The following is a 14,484-nucleotide window of genomic DNA, read 5'->3' as shown; positions in this document are numbered from 1 at the left end:
GGCTGGAGGAATAGTGTGAAGAAGGTTAAAGAAAACAAGAATCCAAGTGCAGTGTATAAAGTATGAAATTAAAACCCTCTGGCGGCTACTGTTGGCCAAGTGGTGAGGGAGGGTGTCAGAGAGCCTCCCTTTAAATGCAAGTTCTCAGGGGAGCTGAGCTTAAGCACTTGAATGTTCAGCTTGCTGTTCATTTCTATAGCAAGTGGTATCTGTGACTAGCTGTGCCTGGGAATCTGCTCTTCCCACTGGCAGAAACACATCAAATACTCCAGGTTTTCCCATTCCAGTCACCTTTTGTCCTTCAGTTAACTTTTCATAGAAATCAGCAGTGTTGTGCAAGACGAGGGGCTAATGAAGGCTTCCACTGAAATGTCACAACATCCAAACGCCTTATTTTTAGCTTGGGGCACAATTGGTATTGCATCAAGAAATGTCTGGTAGTTTTTCTTTATATAGCCTTTGGATTTTGTAAGACAGCTGAATGGTGGTGGGTGCTTGGGAAGGTTTGCACACCAAGGTTGAGTTTCTTGGCTGCTTAGGATGAGGTGGAACATCTCACTGTTCATCACCGTGTCCTGTCAGTGATGCGCTTGTCGCTCATGGGGTGGAAAGTTGCACAATGGAGCAGTATCCTCGTGCACTTTGGCTCTGTGTAGTTTCTGAGCACAGGGAATTACAAACAGCACGCGGGGAAGCTCCTCATCCAGAAAGCTTCCCATGGACACTGTCAGGAAGCTGCGGTGCTCTGACCCATGCTGTGCTGAGCTGTGCTCAGCAGCTCTCCTCTGCCTGTGTGTAGGCTGCTTCAGTGCTGACAACAATCACTGATAACTGCCATTATAAAGTGTAAGCTCAGCTGACTGTGCTCCTCTCTAGGCTTGTTTTCTCTCGTGCATCGAGACAGCACTGCTGTTACTGCTGTGTTACCTGGAATTGCTGTGTAGGCATCTCTACAGATGTACCAGAGATAGCTTTAATACACAGCAGAAATGTTCCCACAAGCAAATTCTGACTTTTAGTTTCCTTTGTCACTTTGAACAAGATCAGGCTGCATTTGGGCTCCAGGGACTGTCCCATGACTTGTCCTGTATTTGTGGGACCCTGAAAACCTCTTTCCTCTATAGGTGCCAGGAGTTACTCAATGAAGCAGATGCTAAATTCTTAGTAAGCTGCTCAGGACTTGGTGCTGCTGACAGCCTGCGGTCAGCACGGCTCCTGGAACAGCATGAGAGCTCCATATGGGGTCAGCTCAAAGTCCTGCTGTGGAAGGGGCTTTTTTTCCCCACAGATCACCCTAAAGTGCCATTGAGGTATTTTGTCCATGCGGTTCGTGGATTTTATTGCAAAAGAGTATACCTGTTCCCTGAGCTTATGGAAATGTCATCTTCTGGTCCTGTTTATTCCAACTGCGCCTAAGCTACAAGGAGCCCACTGCTTATTTCTTAAGCAACTGCTCAAACACTGCTTGTGCCCATTTTTCTACTCCTTTAACTGCATCACCATGCAGTTAGTACAAGATTGGACTGTTTCAAAGGAGGGGTTGAGAGCAATTCACCCTCTAATCCCTCACTGCTTTGGGCTGCTTTCCTGCTGATATTGGTTTGGATCCCGTCAGCTGTACCCACACCTCCTACCACATCCATCACATCCCCCTGGTGAGCATCCCTCCTCCGCATGCTGGGTGATGGAGGAAGGGAGAAGCAAGACCTCTTTTATAGAAAGCAGGGATTGAGAATGCTCTTGTCAGATGTTTGGAAGAGCCAGCACAGCCTGGGGATATAGGAGACGTCAGGGCTCCCTGTTGAAGTGAGTCCCCATGGTTCTTAGGCTGAGGAAGGCACACAGGTCAGTGCTCAGGGGAGCTCTGGGTAGCAGGAGGATGGAGACACAAGCTATTTTGGGGTGGAACAGCAGGGAGAAGCACTTGCCTCTGCGGAAGTCCTGCTCAGGTTTCTCAGTGATGCTGACTGATGCTGCTGGAGGTCAACAAGAAACCTGTGGCAGAGACTCTTGGAGTCCCAAGCAGCACATTTCTCCCACCTTTGGCACTGTTAGCCAGATCTTCCTAAAAGAAGGTTTATAACAGATGCTGATGTTTGCTCAGTTTGCAAACTTTGTAACCTCACGTTCATTGAAGCTGCATGACTCAAACTCCTGGGAAAACCAGAAGAAGAGAGAAGTGACCAATATAAGAAGATACCTGGGGCTTTACGACTGAGTGCCCTCCGCTCTGGGGGCACTTTGCCTTCCTTTGTGTCTGCCCCTCAGAGCTGTGACATGGTTTAGTGATGGTCTTGGCAGTCCTAACGTAAAAGTTGGACTTGATGATCTTAAAGGTCTTTTCAAACCTGGTTGAGTCTATAAATCTATGAAAGCTGAGCACGGCCCAGAATGTGCATTGGTTACCGGATACGAATGGTAGAGCAGGGATGCTGTTGAAGTACCTGCTGCTGTGAACGCCTCCCATTGCTCGGGAGCAGGGGGCCAGGATACCGGTTCACTTAAAACAGAAGGGAAGGGTTTGGAGGGATGGAGGAAACGTTGTGGTCGCACAGAGAGATTTTTGTCTGCAAGCAACGCCGTTTTCCGCAGCCCTCGCCCGGCTTCGCCTTTACAAGAAGCCTGTGGAGTTTCCTGATGATTTAAAGGAACCGGGCGAGTAGCGAAAGTGAAAATCGCTCGATCCCAGCGCCGGTGCCGTGCGAGCCCTGGCTGTCACTGCACGGAGCTCGCACCGCTTCGGAGGCCGATGGCGGAGCGCGGCGGGCCGGGCCGGCGGGAGGTGAGCGGGGGGACAGGACGGGAGAAGGGAAGCCGCAGGCGGTTCCTGTGAGGCGAGAGCGCGGCTCGGGCCGCCGGGGCAATCCGGGGGATTTTCAGGCAGCTCCTGCCCGGCAGCGCCGTGCCCCGGGGGTGCGGGTTTCCCCCCGGCTCCCGGCACTGGCACGTCCCGGGGGACGGGCACCGGCTCGGGGGGCCGGGCGCTCCCGGTCCGCCATGTGACGGCCATGCGGGCGGTGCGGGGCGGCAGCTCCGCCCCGGGCCGGGGGTGCCAGGTGCCGGGCTGCCCGGGGCGGTGCGTCCTGCCCTGCTCTGCGCTCCCATCGCATCCCCTCCGCGCCCCGCGGGAGCGCAGCAGCGCCCGGGGCGCTCCGCAGGCGGCGGGATGTCGTGCGCCGTCCCGGCGGCGGGCAGCAGCCAGCAGGTACGGACAGGCATGGGGCCCGACGCTGGAGACGGGAGGGCGCATGGGGCTGAGACAAGCCGGGCAGCTCTTCCCTTCCCTTCCCTTCCCTTCCCTTCCCTTCCCTTCCCTTCCCTTCCCTTCCCTTCCCTTCCCTTCCCTTCCCTTCCCTTCCCTTCCCTTCCCTTCCCTTCCCTTCCCTTCCCTTCCTGCAGCCAGGAGAAGCAGTGGATGCATTACCCTTCGCAGGCATTCAGTGGGCTGTGAGAGCCCAGGGATAGGTGCTGTGGTGATGCTGGGAGTACGTGCACCTTCTCAGAACCAGTTGCATCCCTGACTTCAGGTGTATCCAACTGCACCTTAAGAACTAGCCCAGAGGCTCTGGCTTATGTCTTGCAGAGTCATGAAGAAGATGACAGGAAGGTAAGGAGGAGAGAAAAAAACCGAGTGGCTGCACAGAGGAGCCGGAAGAAGCAAACTCAGAAAGCAGATAAACTTCACGAGGTGAATGGGTGCTTGATGCTCAGCAGGCACGGCTTGGTACCGAGCGCGAGACTTCACCATGAAAGGGACTTCTTCAGGAGGTGTGGGCCTGTCTTCACGCTCCCCCAGCTCAGAGCTGTGGTGTGAGGCAGGCACACACATGCTGCGGGTGCCTGGTGGTGCGGGACAGCACAGCTCTGCCACCTGTGACTGTCAGGGGATGTGATCCTGCCCTGGCCTCAGCTTCTTGTGCTGCTCGGTGCCCACCCAGTGAGCCGGAGCACAGGGTTCCTGTGGGATGCACCAAACCCCTTTTGCTCTGGATTAGCGTTGAGCTTGTCACTGCAAGGTGAACGCTTGCTGCCTTATGAGGGAGAAGGTGATGGAGGAGGAGGGGACCATGCTGCTTCTGGCAGTGCTGGCTCAAGCCAGTACTAAAACAACAGTGTGAGCCAGGAATACCCAGACTTCTTAGGAACTTGAAAGCCTCCAAGCGTGAGAGCTTGGTTCAGTTACAGTGGTGCTTGTGTGCTCTGATAGATAATAGTGGGTGTTTCAAAAAAAAAATCCATCATGAAAGTAACTGTTTCTTCCAGAAACTCGTAATATTTCTCAATATCTACAATGTGCTGTGTTTTTTTCACGTCCTCAGTGTAAATGCTGGAGGACAGGAATCCCCTTTATCTGCTTTGGGATGTTACCTCACACAACAGTGCTTTTGTTGTAGCCAGGGCTCTTGGGGTAAGAATTAGTGCTGCTGTGGCTGTGGCAGAGGCCGTTGTTCAGCTCTGGAGGCTCAGCACAGGCTTTTCTCAGCGGCAAGGATCTGCCAGCCCTCAGCAGAGGCCAAAAGGGGCAGCGCGGGGAGTTTTGGGTTTGGTTTTTCCCTGATCTCCTCTGAGTCAGCGCCTGAGAAAGCCAGGTGCCGGTACTTCTGGAAAGGGGCAACCCCCGGCCTTTGTGGAATCCTTTCTGAGCTCTGTGCCCATCCTGCAGCCGCTCTGATGTTCCTCCTGAACTTGAGGATCTTCTTTGTGCCACTTCATTCTCGGGCACGCTGGTGTCCCCACGAGCAGGCAGATCTGGTTGGATGGGCATTCATTCTTAGCAAGAGCTATCTGATAGTCTCTGCAATGGGGCAGATCAATGGGAGAGTAACACTTACTCCAAAACCCAACCCCATGGAGAAAGAAGAGGAGAGCAGAGTCAGGGATGGACAACGGGCTGGAGTTTGGCTACCATAATGTGTTTGTTGTACTCTGCCTGTTGTACTCAGTGGGTGGGAGGTGGGAGGTGGAAGGTGGTCGAAGGGCATGAAGGGCATCCAAACTCTGGCAGCAAAGGGCAGCAGAGGCAGTGCCAGGCTGCCCCGAGGAGCGCTGCACGTCCCTGCTGCCTGATAAAAGGGCCTTGGAAGGGAGGTGAGGTTGAGTGGGTGAGTGCTGAGCCCTGGGCCAGCAGCGAGGGCAGATTCCGTGGGCTGGCTCTGATGTAGCTCTCTCCTCTTTGGGATGCAAAGGCTTGGCACCAGGGACACTTGAGACACGCAGCTCCTAAAAGCTGTGACATGTGTGTGTTGCATCCATCACAGATGGGGGCTGCAAAGCTCAACACTCCTGCAGTTCAGAGCTGCTTATTCACTGCTAGAGAAGCCTTTAGCTCTGCTTTTGAGGTCAGGAATATCCAAGGCAGTGCTCAGGCCTTCTGGTGACAAAGTGGGGCTGGAGCAAGCTGGCATGACACCCCCCTCCTCCTGCTCCTGATTCCTGGCATCTGAGCCGGTGGCACTGGGCAGGCTGTGGTAGGTGTGCACTGGGTAAATGGCCTTTCCCCACATTGGCCCCTTTCCTCACCAGCAATGCGAGGACCCAGCTTTTCCCAGCACCTACCTGCAATCAGTGCTTTCATTCTCTCTGCTCTGACAGTACAGTGCTGCCATGCTCAGCTCTTCCCAACAGGAGCAGCCCAGGGCTGGCACCAGCCACAGTGGGGACACAGCCACTCATAGGTGATGGGGATCCCCGAGGGCCAGCAGCATCTCCTGGTCTTCAGAGACCACTGCATGGCTGGGGCACGGGTTGTAAAGCACTTTCCCCAGGCTGTGTCTGTCTTTCCTTGGCATTTTGTGTGTTGTAGCAAGAAACAACAACAGTTTTTCTACAGTTACATGAATATACTGGAGGTGGGAAGCACTGAAAGGGATGTTTTGACTCTGAGCAGGCTTTCTGTTTTTCTCTCTTTCCAGGAATACGAGTCTCTTGAGCAAGAAAATACCTCTCTGAAAAGAGAAATTGTAAAGCTAACAGATGAAATGAAACACTTGAGTGAAGTGTTGAAGGACCATGAGAAGATCTGTCCACTATTGCACTGCACCATGAACTTTGTGACCGTACCAAGGCCCGATGCGCTCACCAGCTGCCTGCCGAGATGAAAGCCTTTAAATGGGATGTGTGAAAGTGCCACTAATGGGAGATTTGAAGAACTGCCTGCTTATGGCACAGGTCTTCCGTCGAAGGGGGCTGGACTCGACCATACAGCTGTTCTCCGTGTTGAAGTGTTATAGTCTTCTGAATCTCAGGAAAACACCAGTATGGATAAAAGACAATTTGAACTGTGACTTCTTATTTGGTAGAATCTTTGAGCCATGGTTTTGCATCCAGACATGGCAGAGTGGAAAGTCCACCATCGCGCAATGGAATGGAGACAGACTCACCCTGGGCTGGGATGCCTTTCCCCCACATGTCCACTGCCAGTAACCCTTTGTCACTTGTCACCCATGTGTATCATGTGCTGGCTGCTGTTTTTTCTTTCCTTTAAACAGTTTTGGTTAATAAAAGCAATGTCCTATCTTTGTGATGTTCTCCACCTTCTTCAATACTCAGTGTCCTTATAACATCTCTACTTTTTCTTCACTGTTCAAATCCAAAGTCTAAGGCTGATCTTTCTGTCAGCTGCTTATTTGCTGATTGCCTCTTCATTGCTTCCTCTTTAGAAGTGTTGCATCAAATGAGTTTTCCCAATCTTTATTTCTTTAATATCCCCAATCATCCACCCTGCCAATGTTAGTTTTTGGAGTGTTTTATATCCCAAAAATCCTTCATCCTGCATATTGCTTCTGGAAAGTGATGTCTATCGATAGAACAAATGGAGTTTAGCAAAGCATTTTGTTCTGCGTCCACACTGAAGATGTTTGATAACTGCTTGCAAGAAAAACATTTTCTCTATTAGAACTATGACAATGTTGGTGAGAAATATACAGAGGAATGTGCTTCCTTTCTCTGATAATTCTTAGTAGTGCCAGGCTCTAGAAATGGGACTGCTGTAGCTGGGGATCCAACAGAGTGGCTTTCTCACAGTATTTCCCAGTCAAAGAGCATCTTTGGATAATAAGAAGCTTGACCCCTTTGCCAGCTCTCGCCTCAGCATTTGGATCCTTTTCAGTTCAATCCATGGGATTCATTTCTTCACCAGGATCATAGCATTTATCAGCAGAATGAATATGATCTGCAATGGCTGAAAGATCTTTGTTTCTTCTTTAGCTTCTCAAGTAGAATGGAACTGGGGAAACCCTGTGGTCAACTTTACCTTCTAAAGGGGATAACATTCTTCATACCCATGTGCATGTCACCTGTAAGAAAGGATCTTCAGCATCTTTATCCGCTCACCTTTTGGCCCTGGAAGCTGCTGTGCAATTTGGGTACAGTAGAGGTGTCATGGAGAAGGAGGGGTATAGGGGAAAGGAACAGCATTCACTCTGGGAGGAATTTGCTATAGCTTAGGATGGAGTGAGGATGTCTCACATCTCTTAACTGGGTATGTGCAACTGAGCTGAGGCTGGGAATGGAAAGCAGCTAGTGGAGGTCGGGGCTGGTGCAAAAGCATGGTCTGTCCTATGGAGTCCTGCAGCCCCTTGAAAATGGAAGGAAAGATCAATCACCTTGTCTAAGACATTCCATCCCAGCAGAATCCTTCTAAAGATGCTTGCTTCTAGAAGCAGAGATCTAGTTTTCTGTGTAAAATCCTCCCCCTTACACATTTATTCTTCTAAACATCTATCCAGAAACTGGTTCCAGCTTATCATTTGGTAATCCAAGTTCCACTGTACACTCCATCAGTAAGCACTGTGCCTGTTCTGCAATGCAAGCTTTAGTCCGCTCTTTCTGCATTGGAGTTTCTTGGTTTATTGACTGCAGAATGTCTATGCAGAGTGTACAGGGGAAAATAGCAGAACCCACAGCAAGCCTGTGTGCTGGCAACAGCAACCTAGCCCCAGGTTACGCTGCTTGGAAGGACTGAGAGCCCTGCAGGGGCCTTCATTGCCACCAGTTCCTTTATACAGCTGCAAAGTGTAGATCCAGCCTGTGCATCATGTCCCTTAGTGACAGTGGGCTCTGAACTCCCCAGGGCCTGAGCTGCTGCTTCCTCCTTCATCCATTGCATCACTTTTTTTCCCAGCACTATTTCCAAAGGGCCTTACGCATCATTCTTCTGTTTAATAGATTAACTGAGCTGTCTCTTGCAAACAGTACACTGTGTGACTAATGTTCTGAGACAAGTTTCAAAACTGAAAGTATGTTCTGGAGCCTGGGATAATTGGTGCAGAAATAGGGAACCAGAAAGGAGAACAGAAAGGAAAAGGTCCATTTGCTAAGGAAGCAACAGGAAGCTCTTTTTCAAATCCAAAGCTCTATTTTTGCAGCAGGGTATTACACCATCACAAGAAGTGTTTCATACCTATGTATGGCTGAAACACTGCTTGATGTATTTTAGCTTCAGAAAGCTTCCAGTTAGTTCAGCTTGTTCCCTGTGAATGTATTACATTCAGACATAGGTATACCAGGAAGAGCTCTTCTATATTCAGATGGTGGCTCATGTGAGGAGCACTGTGAACTGAAGTCTTGTTTGCGGATGTGTAACATAGATGAGGGTTGCCAAGAAAGCTGGGTTTTGCCTCTTATGTTGACAATGAGGGTTACAGTTTGTCTAGATTTGGTTTGTGTGGATTTCCTTTTTGTATTGTCTGTGACTAATGAAGAAGCAAAATGCTCAGTGCAAACTTACCCACAGATAAAAGCATCCATTGCAGGAGCAGACGGGGTCCAATCCAGCTATTTGTCTATTCCCTGCTTTCAGTTGTCGTTGGGTCAGATTTAAATGGATTATATCCTGAGAAGATAGCTTTAGCCTCCAAAGGTATAGAAATGAACAGCAAGACAAAGTCAGGCTTCCCAAAACTGCTATTGTGAGTATAAGAGAGATCAACTATTATATCTCAAGGGAGCTGATTAGAAAGTCTTGTTCCTTCCTACTGATGTTTTACATTCATGTCTGTGAACATTTATAAGCATGAATAAAGATAAACATATAAACATGAAAATGAACATTTATCTCATATATATCCAGAATCTTGCTAAAAATGCACCTTTTAAAAGACCCATTTAAACCAGCCTAATCGACAGACTTTATGTTCTTTTCCCTGGCATCTTTTACAGTAGTTTGCTGCTCCATCTGCAATACCTGCTGATCCCATCTGCATTTGGTATTTGCAGTAGCCTTTGCATTCTCTTACCATTTTATTTCAAATGCCACTTTTTTCCCCTTTTCCCCATTTCCTTCTGTTCCTGTGTAGCTTGGTGACAACATCACCCAATGGTATCAGTGTTAGAGGAACAAGGCTCGTCTGTGGGAGCATATAGAAATCGAGCTTCATTGGTACACCCTGTATATGGTTAAAGGCTTGTGTGTGCAGCTAGTTTTGGCAGTTGAATATTAAGGAAGGTGTCTGTGCACCTTTTAAGATGTACTTCAAAGTGACATAACCTTTACTCTAGCCTCTAAACCCCGTGCTGTTTCCTGTCCATAGATGAATGCTTTGCTGCATGGCATTTGGGGTTTCCATCTGTGAATCAGTCTAGAATTTCTGCCTCGATGAAAGTGATAGAAATAAGAATCATTAAAAAAAACTCCCTTTTCTCTTCTTCCCATCAGTGCAGTGATATAATTCCTGTCACAGGAAGGAAGCACATCTGATAAGCAGGAGAAGTGATGGGTTTATTTACTGTTACAAAGACTGCTGTTATTCTCTTGGTAGGAAGGTAGGAGTTTTCTGTTTGTAAACCCTGCGTTCCTCTCAAGTGGTCACTGGAGAAACACTGCATGCACATACAGCATGTGGTGTGTGGGGGCAGGCACACATAAGGGAGTGCAAGAATCTGGATTAATTATTTGCAGGAATGTGGGTTTTACATTGATTTCACTGGAAGCAGAAACAGCCTCAGAGGATACGTGGCACAGTGCTTACTCACTTGGGTAATGTTTAACTCAAGAACAGCTACAAGCTAACTTGAAGTGGGTCATTCTCAAGAAAGAAACCATAGCAACAATCATCCCTACATGCTCCTTTTCTGGTACTCATTAAGGTTTTTTACCAGATAGCTCCTATAGAAAGAAATCCATAAGAATAGAGTAGGATTTGGGGGCTTTTTTTTCACCACTGTAGAAATAACACCAAAAGTATTCTGGAAATAGCTGGCATAGCTTTTGCAAACTATAGGTTCCCTACCTGTTGCTCTTTTGGTCTGCTGGAGGGAACTGTGTGCTGGGCTGCATCAAAAGCAGGGTGAGCAGCAGGTTGAAGGAGGTGATCCTGCCCCTCTATTCTGCTCTGGTGAGACCCCACTTGCAGCACTGTGTGCAGTTCTGGTGTCCTCAACATAAGGACATGGAGCTGTTGGAGAAAGTCCAGAGGAGGCCACGAGGATGAGCAGGGGCTGCAGCACCTCCCATATGGAGACAGGCTGAGAACATTGGGGCTGTTCAGCCTGGAGAAGGGAAGCTGCGTGGAGACCTCAGAGCAGCTTCCAGTGTCTGAAGGGGGCTACAAGGATGCTGGAGAGGGACTCTTCATCAGGGACTGCAGCGATAGGACAAGGGGTGATGGGTTCAAACTGAAACAGGGCAAGTTCAGGTTAGATCCAAGGCAGAAGCTCTTCCCTGTGAGGGTGCTGAGGCGCTGGCACAGGGTGCCCAGAGAAGCTGTGGCTGCCCCATCCCTGGCAGTGTTCAAGGCCAGGTTGGACACAGGGGCTTGGAGCAAGCTGCTCTAGAGAAAGGTGTTCGTGCCCATGGCAGGGGGTTGGAAACGGATGATCTTAAGGTCCTTTCCAATCCAAACCAGTCTGGGATGCTATGATTATTTCAGTTTTCTTTAGAAGAGGATAAGCTAAACCACAAAGGGCTGTTCTGGTACAGAATGAAAACATTCATTGAAAGAGTTAACCCCAGATGACTACTGCACTTCGATTTCACAGCTTACCTCATCCTGAAGCAGCTTCTTCATGTCGCTAAACAGAACATGACATCTCTAATAGGTGTGCTTCTTTTAAATCTACACTAGAAAAGGTTTATTGTATGTGTTTAGTAGCCTATAGACTGCCAGTATAGCTTGCTGCACTCAGATGGGTACTGTCCAGCTAAGTCTGCCAATGACCATTCCCCTCAGAACTCAGTTCTGGATGGAGGTCTCCAATTATGTGGAAGAACTTTCTCCTTTAACTGACTCCTAATGCACTTGTTCTGTTTTCATTATTCTAAATTATTAAAATGTCAAAACTCTTGAGATTCTAAGCAAGGTTCATGAGTAACCTCTCTCTTGGGATCAGCAAACATTTGTCTTCCCATTGTAAAGTAAATTTTGGGAATACTAATTCGTTATCTGTCTTAGGTAAAATAATTCAGGATAAGGAATTAGCAACAAGACTCTGCTTAAATATTTGATGTAAAACTGTATGAGATACTATTACTTCAGCTGGAGATGATGTGAAATAGTCCAAGAACTGACAAATAACCAGAGAACAAACTGAAGGAAAATGGGAATGGTTTTACAGAGGTAGAGATCAGGCTAAAGAATGGCTTGTAAGTGGAGGTTCTCAAGGGTTGATTACAGACTGTTCTTGGTTAGTGCCTTTGGCAAGGACTTTGGATGCAAAGAAACCATCAGTACAGAAGAAGATTAAAATATCATGCAAAAGAAACTGAATGACCTTGTACAAAGTAGGAATACCATGGTGATTCAGCATAGAATCATAGAATAGCCCAGGTTGCAGGGGATGAAAGATCACCTGGACCAACCTTTTGTGGGAAAGGGAACCTAGATGTGATTATCTAGCAGCCTGTCATGATGCAAAGTATTCAGTCACAAACGTGACTCATCAATTGGAAATGACAATAGAATGAACAAGCAAAGGCATATTAATAACTGATGCTGAGGCACCAATGGAGCGGGGCAAGAAGGAAGATAAATAGGAGCTCAGATGTGTAGTAGTGGGGTTGTTTATTTACGTATTTATGTTCTTAAAGAGAGAAATAGCAATATAATTATGCAAGGGCCTGGCAAAACCTCATCTGAAATTCTGCACACAATTCTGCTCAATCATGAAAGTTCATCATGAAATGATTCATGAAATCATTCTGTTCATCAAGAAAGATGAACCCAAACTAGTCCAGGGATGCAGAAGGGCTACCAGGAAGATTAAGGGAATGAGGAATCTATTTTTTGAGACTTCATTTTAGACAAAGTCTGAGAAGTAGTAGGGTCACAGCCTATGTAATTACAGCAGAGTAAAAACTGTGTAAGGGAAAAGGTAGCTAAGATGTAATGTTAGTAGAAGGAAAAATAGATGCGATTTGGTCATGTTTTTGAGCTATGTATGCAAAGGAGCTTCTGCCTGTCAGAAGAAAGGTGCTCAGGAATAGCCTTCCAAAAGTAGTGGTGTGAGCAGTTTTGCAGGCACGCATGTGTGCGTACAACCCACTTAGTTTTAGGATGAGCTTGATTATTTGATGGGACACCAACTGAGTACACTGCTGACCCAAAACATTTCCTGCTGTTCCATATCCTTACTCTCTTTAGGGCAGGATTGCAATTTAAAAGCAAGAAGATCTTAAAACAAACCACATAAAACAACCCCCTGAGATCTCTGAATCTCACATCATTGCTGATGAGAGAGCTAACACAGACACAAGGCTTTATCAGAGGCAGACTCCCTTAACAAACTGAAATCTTTGATAACATCCAGGTAAAGAGCAGAGCAGAGAAGAAAGGGATTATTTATTTTGTCTCTAATTGCCTACCATTGAACCGAGGCACGTTCCCAGAAAGAGCACAAAACTGTTCACAGAGAAACAGAAACTAAACCTAACAGGAATTCGGGGGATTTCCCAAACTCTATAGTTGTTTAAAAGCTGAGTTACTCCAGCTTTGCATATATGTCTTTTGCAGAGGATTGCAGGCCATTTTTGTTTCTCTTACAAACAGCTCATTGATTAAACATCTAAACAGGATGTCTTTAAGAGCAGAGAGCTTTAAAACAGGATTTGATACTAAGCAAGAGATCTGCTAGTTCCCTTTTAGCTGTTTGAGTTTCATCTTTGCTTATCAGAGCTGTTTTAGGGTACAGTAATTTCCAAGTGCACTATTGGGTTGCAAGGCAAAGAATCTCTAGAGATGAATATATATATTTTTTTTCTCCTTTACTGTAAATGACAATAGTGCCCAGGCCAGAAATTTCCCTTGTAAATTCTGGTCATCCCATTTGTTTGCTAAGTTCCAGTATGGACTCAGGACCTATTCAGTCTGTGCACTGAAAGGTTACGCACCCTTGCTCGCGCCTTTCTAGGGGTAGGTCCATCAGCTCTGTTTAAGGACTTGATGAATGGCCAAGAGCCATGAAATTCAAGAGAGACTTTTAGATCATACAGGTGAGGGAATTAATGGCAACAACTTAGGTATTGCTTATATAAGAGCAGAAGTTGCTTTTCATGAGCAATTCTGAAGTGATACGCACATGTGAACACAGCTGTATTTTTACCATCGCGTTAAGAAACTGTGATTGAAAGATTTTCCAAACATCAGCTTTTTATAGCAATTTGATCGATACTTTTCAAAATTCAAAATACCCTACTTAATCCATCTGAAAACCAATTCCTACAGCTTTCACTGCTTGGTATCCCATCATTATTTGTTTGTGCTTAGTTTCTTTGCATTTCCAACCACAGATTCCAGAACCAACATACAATTGCATGTAATTTCTTTGAATTCAAGTTACGTTATTTATAATGGTCGGGGAAAATGAGATTATTTTACTTCTTAAATACCATCTATGTACATTCAAAAGACAACATGGATGGTGTGTTTTCAATTTCATTTTTATGGCAGTATGTGACATCAGGTATCATATGCAGAGTCTCTACTTTTTTGCTTAGAAACATTCCTATTTCCCTAATAATAACATTAATAATAAAATAAATTAAAACTCTAGTTAATTGCCTTAAATTGCTCTATGCATTTTCAAATTGTGTTTCATGAACAAATGCTCTTCATTTAGGTCTATCGTGCTTTGCAAGGTACATCGCTCTTGGTCATTTATCAGGTTAAATGTATCTTTTTCCAGCATCATCTGCCCATTTTACCTACTAAGAATATTGAGTTCTTCAAGGCAGAAGACTTGTTACACTGAGCAGCCAGTTCAGGGGAATGCTCAAGTACTTTCCTGGTCTTTCCATCCACTTGAATGTATCTCCTCTGCTATTAATCATGCTTTGTCATGCAACAGCAATGGCTGCGGGAACATCATGTGGCCTGAAATGGTTGGTTCCGTGTTTCATGGGTTGAGGCTTCCTAATCCAGTGATGCTTTCCAAAGCCACTTATCTTTTTATCAGCCATATGCTTTCCCTCTGACAGCTGATTCCCTGTGCACTTTGAGTTTTTCCTATAGCCCCTTCAGAACAGAGAATATCTGTACACGCTTGGCTCAG

General features: G+C 46.7%; 1 protein-coding gene across 1 annotated transcript; it reads left to right on the top strand.

The window, feature by feature from the left end:
- Nucleotides 1-3,166: 3,166 nt before the first annotated feature.
- Nucleotides 3,167-6,098, top strand: BATF3 (basic leucine zipper ATF-like transcription factor 3; the record flags this gene model as incomplete). Its single annotated transcript, XM_080614993.1, has 3 exons — nucleotides 3,167-3,205; nucleotides 3,584-3,688; nucleotides 5,913-6,098. 3 exons carry the CDS (start codon nucleotides 3,167-3,169, stop codon nucleotides 6,096-6,098), a joined length of 330 nt encoding a protein of 109 aa, XP_080471119.1.
- Between the last annotated feature and the right edge of the window lie 8,386 nt (nucleotides 6,099-14,484).

The sequence above is a fragment of the Psittacula echo genome (genome assembly GCF_963264785.1).
Source record: "Psittacula echo genome assembly, chromosome: 4".
Taxonomy (NCBI): domain Eukaryota; kingdom Metazoa; phylum Chordata; class Aves; order Psittaciformes; family Psittacidae; genus Psittacula; species Psittacula echo.
The sequence above is the reverse complement of the archived record's forward strand: the minus strand, read 5'-3'. Positions and strand labels throughout refer to the sequence as shown.